Below are 16,821 nucleotides of genomic sequence, written 5' to 3' on the forward strand. Positions count from 1 at the left end.
CCCAGTGGTTGCCATGGTAGCTTCTTCCTCTCTCTCCTCCTTTGCGGGGTTGTAAACCAGCTACGTGCATACTGCCACCTGCTGTTTCACACGGAGTAAATATGCAGGTGCACCCGGGCACAGTTCGATTTTGCTAGTGTGAAAGCAAGCGGGGGGCGGGGGCAGGAATTGCGGCGCTGTTCAAAACAACTGGGTCTAATGTGAAAGCGCCCTAAACCTGTCTCCCTTTAAAAATGTATAGAGCACTATGGAGCACGAAATACAGCAACGGAAACCCGCGCTGTTTAGCAATGTAAGATGATTATCAAGCAAGAATGGGAGAAAAATTCAACTCTAGATTAACAATCAGTGTCTTCAGTCCTTTCAGTGTTGTTAGAAGAAAATATGATGTAGTTTAGATGCTCCTGTCAGTTTTTTTTGGAACATATTGCAGGCTTCAAATTTGAATTATGTAAATATTTTCAAGAACCTAAAGTTTAAATACCTCATATTTGTGCTGTATTAAATTTGTGCTGTACAAATCAGGTGTTGACATTTCTGAGCTCTTTTAGATTCTGTGTGTATTTTTAGGTTATTAACTGTGAGTGATATTTCTGTGACTGTTTGAGCTCTCAGCCTGTTTCTGTTGTCTTTATTTAGTTTTTCTCTTCAGTAAATAAACCTGAAACATGTTTATATTATATAAACCTATTTCCTCTCCTGCAGGTCCGTCTCTGGGCGATTTGTCGGATAAGAAGAGAGGGAAGTTCGGATGGTTCAGTCACTCCAATGAGACCCACGGTGAAGCCTCCTTCCTCCTGTTGAACGTTAATCCTCCTGTTTCTCACGCAGAGGCCGCTCTAAATGTAGAGCTCTGCTCTCTCTCTGTCCTCTTAAATATCTGGGTCTCTGTCTGAGCTCACATTGTTCTGACCCTGATTCTCATCACCAGCCGTTTCTCTGGCTGTCTCCGCTCCACACCGATACATCCTCTCTCTGCCATTTCATTAGGTACACCTTGCTGGCATCAGGTTCTGTAGTCTGTTTGCCTTAAGAGCATTTCACAGCAGCGTTTAAAGCTGTGATATTTACTCCCCTGTGAGGTTTACAGTGGACGTCCTGTAGGTGATTCCCCCCTCTGTGCTGTCAGAGGTAGTAACAGACGAAAACAGGAGCAGTGGAGCCAGCAGGGGATGCAGCGTGTGTGTGCGTGTCAGACCACGTATGTAGAGCTGCTGCTGTGCCATGATCTCTCACACTCACACAACTAATGGAACCTGACTGAGCAGACGAGACACCAAACATGGCACTGTTTCTGTCTCAGAGTAAATATCTCAAGGCAAAATATTGGCAGGACTTTGTGAAGGCGCTGCCACTTAAATGCACCATGAAAACACCTTTAGATTCAACAAAGTGCTGCAAACATCACTCAGAGATTTTGGTCCAGTAGCATCATCCTAATGCTGCAGATCTGCATTCAGATCTCTTCCACCATCCTGGAGAGAAGCCTGAGTAATGCTTTTTATTACTCTTAGTCCAATCGCTTGGTTCTGATTGCGTCTGATTGCTTCTTAGTCCGATCCATGGGTGTGTGTTATTGTGTTACAGTGTTGATGTGTTTTTGTGCCTTACTGGTGTGTTTTCCCATCTTCCAGCGAGTCTTCCTGCCAGTGAAACCGGTTCTGAAAACACGGTGAACATCGATGAGGAGCACACCAACTGCTGCCAGGCCTGCTGGTACTAATCACATTAACATCCACTCACACGTAGATCTAAAGCACACAGAGGCGGTTTGTTTTTCGTTTTCTAACTTCAGTCTCTTTCCAGCGGTCGGATGATGAAGATCGGCTGCTGGTGAGTTCTTTCACAGTCACAGTTAGTGAAGTTTTAGCTCTCATTCGTTCTTATTTACATCCGTCTGTCTCCTCTCCGTCAGTCGGACCTTACGTCGGTGGAATCGAGTCTGTCGCAGAAACTGTCGCACCGCCGTGAAATCGGTGACATTCTATTGGCTGGTTCTGCTGCTCGTCTTCTTGAACACCTCCCTCAGCGCCTCGGAGCACTACAACCAACCGGACTGGCTCACACAAGTCCAAGGTACCACAGACACCCACACTTTTAGAGGTAAAACAGTTCTGATTCATCCTGCAGCAGAGGAACAGCAGGTTACGTCTGTAACATAGTCCCTAATGAATCAGTACGTTCTACGGTGGCCCAGAAGGGCCACTGCTGAACCATTTCACCGAACACAAAATAATTCAGTGAATTAAAAACATTTCACTAAACTCAAAGTTTAATTTTACCCAAAAGATAATTCAAAAAACAAAAGAATGTTTATTTAACACAAAAAAATCAATAACAAAAAATTATTAACAGAAAAAACATCATATGAAATTCAAAGTACTAGACAAGAAAAATCACAAATGACATGAAAAATTTAATACAATACAAAAAATAACATAAACTCTCCCCTAAAGTATTCATAAACACAAAGCAGTTAAAGAAACGTTTTTTAAAACATCTAGATTTATAAAATGTTTTTATTTTATAGAAGATTTCATGATTTTTTTATCCAAAAAATATTTTTATGAAATATTTCTATTATTTCATTTTAATGATTGTTCTCATCTTTTCTATTTCCTATTCCAGATTTCTTTTTGTGTGTTTCAAGGGTTTTTCGTCTTTTTATTGTGTATTCAGTAATTTGGGATTCACAAAGTCCTTTCAGGATTTTTGTAAATATTTGTTTAATTGTTAGATTTTTGCTATTTTTTAAAATATTTAAGATTTCTTTTTTTTTGTAAATAATTTTGGATTTCTGAGATTTGTTTTCATTTTTGTTGTATTTAATTTTTATCTTTTTTATTTTTTGTGAATTGTGAGTTTTTAGATTTAATGTGAATTATTTTTTTATTTTTGTGAAATATTTGTGATTTTTGAAAAATATTTGAATGTTGTTGTTTTTGGTTAATGTTTTTAATTTTTTGACTTTTTATTTGTGTGAATTTATTTTGCATTTTTTTTGTTGTTATGAATTTTTATTTTTGTTAAATGTTTTTGATTCCTGAGATTTTCCTTTTTTTTGTCCATGTTTTTCTGGAGCATGTAATTTATAATATTTAAACTCTTCATCACATATTGTTTTTTCATTTTATGAGATACTTTTTTAATTTTAAATTTTTTTTCACAAATGCATCTTTTTCCAGTTTTTTGTGTGATTTTTAAAAATGTTTTTGATTTTTACAAGTTGATAAGATAAATTTTAGCCACAAAGAATTTTCTGTTTCCCAGCTTCTTTTTATTTTTCCTAAATTGTTTCAACATTTCATAAAATGTTTTTTTGCAGTTTATTTGCTTTTGCAATTTAGATTATGTGTCCTTTTTTCTTCTTTTTAGTCAAGCTTTTTCTGTTTTCCATTCAGAAGATGTTTTTGCAGAAATGTTTTTGGGTCCTGTAAGTTTTTTTTGTGACTCTTGAAACAATTTTCTTTAAAAGAATGCCAGTTTTAAACCTTTGAACACTTCAGCCCCAAACCTCCAAACGCAGGTGAAATACTGATTCATAAAGACCATAAAGACTAAAATCTGTGTTTCTGCAGACATCGCCAACAAGGTCCTGCTGTCTCTGTTCACGGTGGAGATGCTGTTGAAGATGTACAGTCTGGGGCTGGCCCACTACTTCGTGGCGTTCTTCAACCGCTTCGACTGCTTCGTGGTGTGCGGCGGCATCATGGAGACCATCCTGGTGGAGATGGAGATCATGCCTCCTCTGGGGATCTCGGTGCTCCGCTGCGTCCGCCTGCTCAGGATCTTCAAGGTGACACGGTGAGAGAACACACCTGAGACAGGTAACGCAGCGCTCGGTCCCCTCCTACCTGCTCTGATGTCACTGTGTCTCTGCTCAGCCATTGGACGGCTCTGTCCAACCTGGTGGCGTCCCTGCTGAACTCCATGAAGTCCATCGCCTCCCTGCTGCTGCTGCTCTTCCTCTTCCTCATCATCTTCGCTCTGCTCGGCATGCAGCTGTTCGGAGGGAAGTTCAACTTCGACGAGACGCAGACCAAACGGAGCACCTTCGACAGCTTCCCTCAGGCGCTGCTCACCTGCTTCCAGGTAACGGCTGAGACCGGGCGTGTTTTTATCTAGGACGGCGTTCAGACTCGTGCGTTTCCACTAACGGCCCTCTCTGTGCAGATCCTGACCGGCGAGGACTGGAACGTGGTGATGTACGACGGCATCATGGCGTACGGAGGCCCCGTGTTTCCTGGGATGATCGTCTGCGTTTACTTCGTCATCCTCTTCATCTGTGGTAACTGTATCCTTCTTCATCAGGGTCAGGGAGGAGGGGGAGGAGTCTAAAACCGTCCAATTAGATCATCAGCATTAGCCTGACTGTTACAGTAGAGTAAACATGACTGATCCTGGTCTGTGGTCAGAGCGTGCTGTGGTTATGTGTTCTTAACGTGTCAGACATCCTGCTGAACGTCTTCTTGGCCATCGCTGTGGATAACCTGGCGGGAGGAGACGGAGACGACAAGAAGAAAGAGTGAGTGATGGAGGGAGGGATGAGGAGGATGCAGGGAAAGAGGAAGAGCGCGGTGGCTCATGATGTCTTTTGTTTCTGCAGTAAGAAGACGGAGGAAGGCGAGGAGGAGGAGGAGGGCGCCGAAGGAGAAGGAGAAGTGAAGGTGAGCACAGAGGAGTGACCTTTAACCTTTAGCCTTAGCTCTGAGTCCATCACAGTGACAGTGTTTGTCTCTGCAGGTGGAGGTGGACGAAGACACCGAGTACGAGGAGGAAGAGGAGATCCCTGAAGGAGAGGACGGTCAGAGTCAGGATTTAGAACCATAGCTAGAAATAATGAAATAGATGACACTCACACGTGGCTGAATGGTTCCTCTTCTCTCTCTGTTCAGACGGAGGAGTCCAGTTAAAGATGGCCGACCTGGCTCCTCCTAAAGAAAAAGTTCTCCCCATCCCAGAAGGCAGCGCGTTCTTCTGCCTCAGCAAGACCAACCCGTAAGTCAGATGGCTCCTGTTTCACATATGACTGCTGGAAAAAGCTAAAACATGTTCTGAGGTTTCATTAACGTCAAATCATAAAAACCCCTGGTGTCTGGGGTGTTTTCCTCTTTAACCCTCAGGCGTCTCTAGGGACATTTTTGTCTATTTGGGCAAATTTTTCCTCTTTCTCTGCTCACCATTTTGTCTGTGTTCGTCCATATGGTCTCATTTTTTTGCAACAAAGTTTCTTTCTTGGCAAATTTTCAAATTCAAATTTCAATTGCTCTAACAGGTGAGGGGAACACTGAAACACAATTACAACCCTTTAAAGCCATTAAGGACAAAAATGTCCACTTCCAAAAAACTGCTACAAAAACTTAACAGGTTAATATTTTTTCAGCTTTTTTTGCATAAATCTCCTAAACAACTTCAGCTGTCCTCAAAACTTCTAACATTCAATCATTTTGAGGATTTTAACCCTTTAAATGCCAGTTTGATTACTTAAAGTCAATGTTGTTTTTATGAAAAAAAAAAAAAAGTGAAAAAATGTGAAATCTTCCTTAAACCAAATGTTGGATGGCTGGGGCGTTATTTCTAAATCCAGCTTGGACATGTTCATAATTATCAAAAATATTGACTTTGTTGCATGTTTAGTTTTTGTGTAGCATCCAGTTTAAAATGTACTACCCTTTCGAGTCATTAAGGACAAAATCGTCCACTTAAAAAAAAACTGCAATAAAAATAGTGTACATTCATATTTTTCTGCTTTTTTTGGTCAAATCTTTTAATCAACCTGTTGAGGGGATGGTAGCTGTTTTTTAAATCAGTCCTGGGTGTGTCAAACATTAGCCAAAATATTGACTTTGATGCATGATTTGTTTTTGTGTAGCATCTGATTTAAATTTTACTATCCTTTCGAGTCACTTGACGTCCTTAGTGACTCAAATTAAATTAAATTTTAAATCGGATGCTATACAAAAACTAACTAGAAATAGCAGCGGCACCGAGGAACTCACGCTCCCGTTGATGACTATGATGTTCAAAATTCGAAGTCTGAGAAAAACCGAATGGGTTTGCGGATCATCACCAAAATCTAATCGATTCTTCCCTGTCACTATCTTAATATTCCCTGAAAGTTTGGTGAAGATCCGACTTTCCGTTCTCGAGTTATCTCGTACACATACAGACAAAGAAACAAAGATACGGAACCCTTTACATAGCCCCTGTCGATTTCATCGGTGTTGGTAAAAATGCATCAGAGTCAATATTTTGGCTAACCATGGACATATCCAGGCTGGATCTAGAAATAATTTCCCAGCCATCCTACATTTGGTTTATATAATCCCTCCGGTAAACTCTAGCTCTACCATGGGGTCTCCTCCCAGCCTGGAAGTCCTCCAAAGGAGTAGTTCAACAGTACCTCCTCATCCTGTGTTCATTCTAGGACGAGCTCAGGTTTCAGAGTCCGTGTCAGATCTTTGATGAAACAGTCTCACGGTCAGGCTTCAGTTGAAAAAGTCTCAGGAGAAAGGTCAGAGAGTTTTTTTGTCTGAAGTTTGAAATCTTTCTTTCTGAGAACTTTTCTGACGTCATAGTTTCTGGGACATTTTCTCCTGAAGTGTGACATCTTTTTCTTTGAGACCTTTTTGTCTGAGTTCAGACATCTCATGTCAAAAACTTTTTGTCGGAAGTCTGACACCTTTTTTCAATAAACTTTTTAGTTTAAGGTCTGACACCTTCTTTCAATAAACTTTTTAGTTTAAGGTCTGACACCTTCTTTCCAGAGACTTTTTTGTCTGAAGTCTAACGCCTTCTTAAATTATGGCTGTTTCTTCAGATCTTATTTGTCTGAAGTCGGCCATCTTTTTACCTGTGCACTTTTTTGTTTGATGTCTGATCTCATTGTATCCTGAAGTCTGATGCCTTTTTTCTATGGTGCCTTTTTGTCTGATGCCTTGGTGGTTTTTTTAAGAGACTTTTTTAATCTGATTTTGATGCTTTCTTTCCAGAGACTTTTTCATCAAGGTCTCAGTTATAGACTTTGTTTTTTCCCTGAAAGCTGACAACTATGAAAAACTTCATTTAACGTTTGAAGCTTTTATTTCTCAGATCTTGTTTGTCTGAAGTCGGCCATCTTTTTACCCGTGCACTTCTCATCCAAAGTCAGACAAATATTTCCTGAGACTTTTTCCTCTGAAGTCTGACGTCTTCTTTAATTTAAAACTTTTTTAGCCTGAAGTTGGAGCATTTTTATCCTGAGATTATTTTTGTTCAGAATATGCTTCGTGTTTTTTTTTTTGTTTGTTTGTTTTTTTTTTGTCTGTAGTCTGACATCATTTTTCATGGGGCTTTTTAAATTTGAAATCTGATGCCTTTTTTTTCCTGGACCTCCTCCTGACGGAGGTTTTCCTTAGACCTGATGTTTTTTCCTCACCTGACTCTGAGACCTGAGGATATCCTGAAATTGGCACCATACCCATATGACCTCTTGAGCAACATGGACTTCTCCTAGTCCACAAAACACATGAGGACCTGATCAGCAAACCCCCACGCTCTTTAGAGAAACCCTGCTGGAGTAAAGATCTGGTCTGCTGTCTCAATCCAGGATGAGATCCACATAGGTTCTCTGGTCTCTGAGGTTCAGAATCTGCCTGAGTCCCGGTATCAGATCCCCTGGAACAAAGTTTGGAAAATTATGATGATGTGATGAAAGCGGACGATTTAAAGTTTTTCATGCCTGTATGACTGAAAATTCCCAGTTTTAGATTCTATATCTCCTTGTTTATAATGTAAGCCTTTATTTTGTTCTCCCTGATAAATCCTGATGGTTTCTACTTGTTGCCGTTTTGAGATATTTGCATCGTCTCTCCTCTCTGTGTCTTCAGGATCCGTGTGTTCTGTCACACTCTGATCCACCACCACATCTTCACCAACCTCATCCTCGTCTTCATCATCCTCAGCAGCTGCTCACTGGCTGCTGAAGATCCAATCAGAGCGCACTCCTTCAGGAACAACGTGAGTTTAACAAACATTTTGATCTAAAAGTGTGAAGAAGAGTGTCGTCAGTGTAGCTGAGTCTTCTCAGAGAATGTAGAGCAGTGGTTTTCAAACTTTTTACGCCCAAGGCACACCTAGAGTTAAAGCCAGACTCTCAAGGCACACCATATTTAAATCAGTACAAAATATACTTTTTAAATAAAATGACAGTCAAGGTGGCCCATAAGGGGGGATAGAGGGGAGAGGTTTCTGGGGCCTAAGAAAACTAGGGGTGACAAAAGTGGGCAAAAGCTGGCAAAAAATTGTTAAATGTGATGAAAAAAACATGGAAAAATTGGGCAAAAAGGGGCAAGACAATGTCAAAATGGTTAACAAGTGTCATAAGGTGCCAAAAAAATGGTTAAAAGTGGCAAAACATGTTGAAAGTGTCAAAAAGGTGGTAAAAAAAGGGTTAGAAGTGGCCAAAAGGGTTAAATGTGGCAAAAAGATGGTTAAAATGGTTTAAAAGTGATTAAAAAATGGGCAAAATTAAGCGAAAAGTAGCCAAACAAAGGCAGAGTTAGTGAAAATTGGCAGGAAGGTGGCAGAAATGGGTTGAAAGTGTCAAAAAGGTAGCAAAATACTGTAGCTTAAAAGTGGCAGAAGAGTGGCAAAAAGGGTTAAGGTTGCTAAAAAAGTGGCAAAAAGTGGTGAAAAAATGGCAAAAAATGTCCAAGTAATAGCAAAATTAGGCAAAAACCTGCAAAAAAAGTTAGCAAAAATGGGTTAAATATGGCAAAAGTTCCAAAAAGGTCGCAAAAATTGTTCAAAAGTATTTAAAAAACATTGCAAAATTGCAGAAACAGCAGCAAAAATGGCTTAAGCTGTCAAAATACTTGGCAAAATGGGTGGGAAAATTGGTTAACTTGGTTAAAATTAGCATGAATTTATCATTTTAATTTCAACTCAATAGTAGCTTGCTTTATGAGGTAACTGTTAGCCAGGATGCTAGCACCAATGCTGCTGATCCAACACACACACACTGATATCATCAATAAATCACAGCTGGGGAGGGCACATTCTCTGGCCCAGCCAGATCCCCAAGGCACACCTAGACTTGCCATTTGAGACCCGCTGATGTAGAGGTTAAATAAATGGGTGAAGCTGAGGAGGGAAGTTCTTCCTCACAGTCTAAATGTCCGATGCATCGATGCGTCTCACCCCTGTGAGTTTTTAACCCCGTCTGTTATTTAATGATCAGTTGAAACAGTGTGCTGAAGCCTAAAAAGATGTGGGTGCTGATGACGATGTTGTGGGCACACCTCTGTGGTTTGAGCGTGAAGGGGGGCGGGGCTTCAGCAGATTACACAGCAGAAATGGGTCAGTGACTAACCCGGTTAAAGAGGGAAACACATGGAGGGAGCAAATCACCAGTTTACCGTCTGATCCTGAGGAAACTCACCCAACACACACTCCCAGCGTGCACCAGCTGTCTTCATGCAAGACGTAGCAATTAGCAGCAGCTGAGGAGACAAACGAGCGCTAACATGCAATCAACACACATACTGTACTCTCACAGACACGCTGAGGCTGTCAGCCCAGAATTAGCCTCCATTCTGGATCAAATACAGCGGCTATAAAAAGATTTGACCCCTTTAGCCTTTAATTGATTTTATTAATCAGTCATGGTCCGTATTATTTGGATTTTATGACTAAAAAAACTCTTTCATGTCAAGGGAAAATAGGAAGGTCCAGTGAATCAGTATTCATGGCTACTATTACACCATGAAATAAAAAGAACACTACAGCGAAAAAGGTGACTGAAAAGTCTAAGTCCGGAGATGGATGCAAAAACATTCCCAAGTCTCCATCCATCCCATCACCATTCCCACTGTGGAGCACGGTGGGGGCAGCTTTTCAGCAGCATCATGCTGTAGGGGTGCTTCTCAGCAGCATCGTGCTGTGGGGGTGCTTCTCAGCAGCATCGTGCTGTGGGGGTGCTTCTCAGCAGCATCGTGCTGTGGGGGTGCTTCTCAGCAGCATCGTGCTGTGGGGATGCTTCTCAGCAGCATCGTGCTGTGGGGATGCTTCTCAGCTGAATCGTGCTGTGGGGATGCTTCTCAGCTGAATCGTGCTGTGGGGATGCTTCTCAGCAGCATCGTGCTGTGGGGGTGCTTCTCAGCAGCATCGTGCTGTGGGGATGCTTCTCAGCAGCATCGTGCTGTGGGGATGCTTCTCAGCAGCATCGTGCTGTGGGGATGCTTCTCAGCTGAATCGTGCTGTGGGGATGCTTCTCAGCAGCATCGTGCTGTGGGGGTGCTTCTCAGCAGCATCGTGCTGTGGGGATGCTTCTCAGCAGTACCACGCTGTGGGGGTGCTTCTCAGCAGCATCGTGCTGTGGGGATGCTTCTCAGCAGCATTGTGCTGTGGGGATGCTTCTCAGCAGTACCACGCTGTGGGGGTGCTTCTCAGCAGCATCATGCTGTGGGGATGCTTCTCAGCAGCCGAACCTGGTTAAAGACAACAAGGGGAATGTTCTGGAGTGGCCGAGTCAAAGCCCAGACTTTAATCAAGAGAGAATTTGTGGCTAGACTTGGAAAGGGACGTTCACACTTGATCCCAGTGCAACATGACAGAGCTTGAGAAACAGCTAAAGTGCAACTTTCAATTTTCATATTTCAATCAATGACCCATTATTATACGATATTCTGATGTTGTTGTCTAATAATTTCACCTAGCTCTGAAGTATGCCATTATCACCGTCCTTCAGAGCTTCTAGGGGGAAAAGCCACTGAGTTATGACTGAGTGTTTTATTTTACACTCATTCTATAGTGATGTGTGCATTAATTGTGTGTTTTGTGTAGATTCTGGGTTATGCTGACTACGCCTTCACTTCCATCTTCACTGTGGAGATTCTGTTAAAGGTAAATATCACCATTAAATAACTCTATCAGAGCTTTTTCTATTTCTTCTTCTCTGGTCTTAACTTTCACGTCCTCTCTCCATCAGATGACGGTCCACGGAGCGTTCCTCCATCAGGGCTCCTTCTGCAGGAACTGGTTCAATCTGTTGGATCTGTTGGTCGTCAGCGTCTCTCTGGTCTCCTTCTTCCTTCAGTCAGTATCATAACTCTTTAATTGAACACCAAACAAAGGGGAAATATATAGAAGTCATCAGTTCCAGTAACCCAGTTCCAAAAAAGCTGGGTCGCTGTGTAAACTGTTAATAAAAAACAGAAGTCAGTGATTGTTAGATCTCATAAACCCATACTGTCCACAGTAGAACAGTGATACTCAACAAAAGAGCCAAATTGTTGAAAAATACCTTTGCAAGAGCCACAATCTAAGAGGTGAAAAGTGGCAAAAACAGCTTGAAGAAGCAATAAAAATAAGTTAAAGGGGACAAAAATGGTCAAAAACTATTAAAAATGGGTGAAAATGGGCAAAAATGAGAAGACAAAGTGGAAAATGGGTCAGAAAGTAGCAAAGATGGGTGAGAAGTGACAGAAATGAGTTAAAGGTGCCAAGAAATGGTCCAAAATGGGCAAAAAAATGAGTGAAAAGTGACTAAAATAGGCAAAAAAAACTGTCAAGAGTGAAAAAAGTGGAAAAAGATAGGAAACAAGGGGTATTCAATGGCAAAATGTAGTTTAAATGGGCAAAGAAAAATGGTGAAAATGAGCAAAAATGGGATGAAAGTAGAAAAAGGTGCCAAAAATGGGTAGAAAAATAGGAAAAAGGGGTATTTAATGGCAAAAGGTAGCTTTAATGGGTGAAAAGTGGCAAAAAGAAGTGGCAAAAATGGGCAAAAAAGTAAGAATAACGGGGTATTTATTGGCAAATTGTAGTTTAAATTGGCCAAAAATGGGATAAAAGTGGAAAAAAGGGGTAAAATGGGTAGGAAAAATGGGGAAAAAAGGAGTATTTAATGGCAAAAGGTAGCATTAATGGGTGAAAAATTGTGATAAGGGGCAAAAAATTTCCCTTTTTAAGGTTTTCTGGGGGAATAGTATTTCATATTAAGACACAAAAGAGCCACATAGATCTAGAGCCAGGTGTTGAGTATGACTGCAGTAGAATATAATCAGCACATGAGATGTTAAACTGAGACATTTTACCATTTAATAAAGATTATTAGCTCAGTTTGAATTTGATGGCAGCAGCTGTAAAAACTATAAAACTGACTGAAGTTCAAAGAAAAATCTAAATAACAGAAAAATAACATTAACATCAGACGTTCATAGACATCTGGAGGAATGATCAGCAGTGATTCAGATTCAAACATGAAGTAATGGTCCTCACAGGTCATCAGCATGTGTGTGCTGCCCCCTGCTGGTAGCTTCGTGTCTGAATGAAGGTTCTCTCAGATGGTTGACTGTTTAGAGGCAACAAAATAAACTAACAGGACTGAGAGTGAAAGGGCTTTTTACACAGACCAGAGCAGAAACTCACATTGAATCAATAAAATAATCATTTTAATGTTTCTGCTGTTAGAGTAGACCTTGTTTACTAACTTTATATTCTGATGCTTAACTTTGAAAAACCACATTTAACTGACTCAACCCACAGACTCACACACTTCTGGTCTAATTGTGTTTTATTGTGTTGTTTTTCGTTTTTGTTGTGTGCAGCTCAAGTGCGATCTCTGTGGTGAAAATCCTTCGAGTCCTTCGAGTGCTTCGACCTCTGAGGGCCATCAACAGAGCCAAGGGACTCAAGGTAACCGAGTCTGTGTTTGCATTCAGAGCTGAGACAGAACCACAGAATCTCAGCCTGCAGTCCCTTAAAGATCTGTAGCAGTATTAGTGGAGCTTCTGTGTTGGAGGAGATGCTTGGTGTGACTTTGTTCTCTCAGTTAAAGATCATATTTGAGGCTTTTATTTTGAAGGACCACTGAGGAGAGACAGGAAGCATCGGGAGAGAGAGTGAGGATAGACATGCATTAAACAGCGCTGGGATTGCAGTTTGATCATGTCGAGGACACAAGCCTATTTTAAAGGGGACATATTATGCAAAAATCACTTTTTCAGGCTTTTCTAACATAAATATGTGTCCCTGGCCTGTCCACAATCCACTCAAGTACCAGAAAAATCCATTCCCTCTCTTTCTTCACCTTTTAGAAAGTGTGTACTAAAACAAGTCCTTCTCAGAATTTCCCCTCATGTCTCATCTGAGATGCTGGTTAGCACAGTGGGCCCTTGCTGACTTTGGTCTGGGAGGTTGGTGGTTTAAATCCCAGTCAGGTCCTCAACTTTGAATAAAAGTGTCTGTGACATTGTACAGCACCTTCAGATACTTTCACACATTTGGACAGATATTATATCATAAAGTATCCAAAAATTCAGACAACCTCTTCGAAGGCTAAAGTTTCTCCGTGGTATATCTGGCGTTTTCTAGCTCCGTCTTTATTTCATATGAACATATTTTGGATAATTAGATGTAAAAATGCCTAGTAACCTGTGTAAAAGGTGTTGGATTTGCAGCAGCAGATTTAACCGACAACTGTGCACAAGGCAGATGTAACTAAAAATGTACGCTGCAAAAACAGAAGTTTTCGAGCGCGTTTTTGTTCTCCAGTTGTTCCCGAATGGTGACGGCCAGGAACGTCTCGGTGTGTGTTGTGGATTTTTAACTACCATGCAACCATTACTACAACTATACATCCAATAAAGTCAAATGAAGAAGAACTTCTGCATGACTATAGAGAAGGTGTGCCTTAGGTGAGATCTTAGGTGTGCTCTAGTACAGTGGTTCTCAACATTGGGGTCGGGACCCCAATGGGGGTTGCAAGACACTAAGAGGGGGTCTCCAGATGCCTTAAATTTTACCAAATTTTAAACCATTTTCACCACTTTTTCCCGCCAATTTTTACACATTTTTGCAACTTAGGACTCATTTTGTCCATTTTAAAGCCTTTCCACCACTTTTTTCGGCCTGTTTTTGCCACTTCTAAACCAAATCTTGCCTCTCTCTGCCTATTGTTGGCTATGTTGACTCATTATTACCAATATTAACCCCTCTTTAGCACTTTTGAAACCACATGTCCCAATTTTGCCAGTTTAACCCATTTCTGCCTATTTTTGCCTCAGCTAACCCTTTTTTGCCAGTTTATATCAATTTTTCATTCCATTTCACCAAATTTCCACTATTTTTGACACTTTTAACACAATTCCAGCCACTTTTTAATCCTCTTTACCATTTAATCTGCCCCTTTTTGCCACTTTAAACAATTTTTGCAATTTTCTGGCTATTTCTTTGCCACTTTTATCTTATATTTGGCACTTTTAAACCATTTCTGCTACTTTTAAACTCCACCTCACCACCTTTCCCACCATTTTTTGCCATTTTAGCTATTTTTAACATATTTTAATTCTGTTTTCAACAAAAGGATTTACATTTTTAAGAGGGTAACTTACCTACACAAATGGATTAAAATGATATTTGTTTTTTGATAAGAGTGGTTATTATTAAGGTTAAATATACATGCCCTAGGCTAACTTTACAACGGACCATGATTTTGCTGGCCCCCAGTTTGTCTGGGCCCCAGAAAGCTCTCCCATGTCTCCCCCCTAATGGACAGCCTTGTCTGCACATGACTATTCTAGGATGTGCATGGTTGTATTCAACCACCTTCAGGTACACTAGGTCTCTGGCACCTTTATTTGGGGGTCACAGGCTGAAAAGTTTGAAAACCACTGCTCTAGGGTGTTTAAACAGATGTGTGTTTGTGTGTGTGTGTGTGTTTCAGCACGTGGTCCAGTGTGTGTTTGTGGCCATCAGGACGATCGGGAACATCATGATCGTCACCACTCTGCTGCAGTTCATGTTCGCCTGCATCGGGGTCCAGCTCTTCAAGGTGAGACTGGGACACACCCTCCTGTCTCTGTGTCTCTTTATTTCTGTTTTATTTCTGATCTGATTTTTGATTGTCACGTTTGTGTTTCAGGGTAAATTTTACCGCTGCACCGATGAAGCCAAACACACTCCTGAACAGTGCAAGTGAGTTTAAATGTCTGTAACTCTGAGACCCACAGCTGTTTGACTCAGACTAGCAGACCTCTTCAGACTCGTTTAGGTTCACTAATGCTTGCAGAAGGAGACGGAGTGGTTACGTGATGATTTTACACACCTGTGGGTCTGACTGAAACATCTGAATCTGATTATAAACAGGTGTGGCCAAATACTTTAGTCCATATAGTCTAGTATGATGGTGTCTGTGTTCAGGGGGACGTTTGTGGTCTACAAGGACGGTGACGTGAACCACCCGATGGTCAGAGAGAGAATCTGGCACAACAGCGACTTTAACTTCGATAACGTGCTGATGGGGATGATGGCGCTCTTCACCGTCTCCACCTTCGAGGGCTGGCCGGCGTGAGTACCCCACTTCACACAAACTTTATTAACAGCGACGCTCAGACACAGACTGATTTAACCCTTGGTGTGCGTTCCCAGGCTGCTGTATAAAGCCATCGATGCTAACGGGGAGAACTCGGGCCCCATCTACAACTACCGTGTGGAGATCTCCATCTTCTTCATCGTCTACATCATCATCATCGCCTTCTTCATGATGAACATCTTCGTGGGTTTTGTCATCATCACCTTCAGGGAGCAGGGAGAGCAGGAGTACAAGAACTGTGAGCTGGACAAGAACCAGGTACCAGACTCACCTGGATCCTCATCAACACCCACCTGCACCCTTTATAACAGCATAAAGGGCTATTCTGCTGTTTTCAGGGTTCCTGCAGATCCTTAAAAAGTCTCACATTGGAGTTTTGAAATTTAAAGACCCTGTAAAGTGAAATCCAAAGTTTTTATCCTAACACTCTAGATTAGGGGTGTCAAACTCAGTCACAGAAGGGGCCGGATTCTGAATTAAGGTCTAACCTGAGGGCCTAACAGGGTCCGCATTTAACCAAACTGTTGACCTCGTTTTCACCAGTAATAAATTTTGGGGAAAAGAAACTAGCACTGATGATGAATGATTTTAAGATTTTAAAAGTATAAATAATTAGTTTAAAGGCTCATAAACTGAGATAAACAGTCAAATTTATTAGTTCAAAAGGTCAAAACACAAAATTAGATGTTAAAATAGTGCTTTTAAAGGGCAAATATATAGAAAAGAAAGTCACAATCATGTTTTTAAGTCAAAAATATGACTTAAAATTTAAAATGGTGCATCTTAAAGGTCAAAATGTGAGATAAAAGTCAAAATAATAATTTTAAAAGGTCAAACAATTAGATAAAAAGTGAAAATTATAAATTGAAAAATCTAAAATTATTAGATAAATCAAAATTATAGATTGAAAAGCACAAAATATGAGATAAAAAGTGAAAATAATAAATTGACAAAGTCAAAATATGAAACAAAAAGTAAAAATAGTAAATGTATTGATTTGACATGAAGGCTTTTATTTTGAAATACTCACCTTTCCCATTGGTCACATGACTTCCTTTTCCTCGAGATTTCCAGTAAATGAAGAAAACAAAATAGTGATTGATGATAATAATTGAAAAAACAAAAATTGGACTCCAGTTTTTAAAAAGTTATTAGTTATTCAGTTTTTGTGACAAAAATGGAAAAACTGCTTGTTTTTCTATTTTTTCATTTTCGGTCAAGAACAGAAAAACGAAATAACAAAAGTTTCTCCCATTTTCTCAGTCTGGTTTCACCCAGGAAGTGGATCCGACCCTTTTAGAAATGCTCGCCACATTTGTTAAGTTCTGATGCAGAAACGGAACAACTTTGAGCTTGTGTTACTGAAATGCTGCGGGCCACAGACTGTTGACTGAAACTTTATTAAGAAATGTCGATAACTGTTTTGATTTTACCCTCAGAGACTCAGCGTGTCCTGCTGTACGTAT

At 40.7% G+C, this 16,821-nt stretch overlaps 1 protein-coding gene across 1 annotated transcript in view; it reads left to right on the forward strand.

Annotated features, from left to right (window-relative positions):
- The window catches only part of cacna1fb (calcium channel, voltage-dependent, L type, alpha 1F subunit), a 108,491-nt gene that overhangs the window by 71,873 nt on the left and 19,797 nt on the right, over nucleotides 1-16,821 (forward strand). The window contains 19 exon segments of the mRNA XM_041799068.1: nucleotides 706-780; nucleotides 1,635-1,716; nucleotides 1,807-1,833; nucleotides 1,916-2,076; nucleotides 3,579-3,804; nucleotides 3,885-4,092; nucleotides 4,174-4,294; nucleotides 4,450-4,529; nucleotides 4,614-4,667; nucleotides 4,750-4,810; nucleotides 4,905-4,998; nucleotides 7,869-7,998; nucleotides 10,825-10,884; nucleotides 10,970-11,076; nucleotides 12,591-12,678; nucleotides 14,708-14,815; nucleotides 14,906-14,958; nucleotides 15,184-15,330; nucleotides 15,412-15,613. Of these exon segments, the coding sequence (XP_041655002.1) occupies nucleotides 706-780; nucleotides 1,635-1,716; nucleotides 1,807-1,833; nucleotides 1,916-2,076; nucleotides 3,579-3,804; nucleotides 3,885-4,092; nucleotides 4,174-4,294; nucleotides 4,450-4,529; nucleotides 4,614-4,667; nucleotides 4,750-4,810; nucleotides 4,905-4,998; nucleotides 7,869-7,998; nucleotides 10,825-10,884; nucleotides 10,970-11,076; nucleotides 12,591-12,678; nucleotides 14,708-14,815; nucleotides 14,906-14,958; nucleotides 15,184-15,330; nucleotides 15,412-15,613 (2,084 nt within the window).

Source organism: Cheilinus undulatus, linkage group 11 (genome assembly GCF_018320785.1).
Source record: "Cheilinus undulatus linkage group 11, ASM1832078v1, whole genome shotgun sequence".
Lineage (NCBI taxonomy): Eukaryota > Metazoa > Chordata > Actinopteri > Labriformes > Labridae > Cheilinus > Cheilinus undulatus.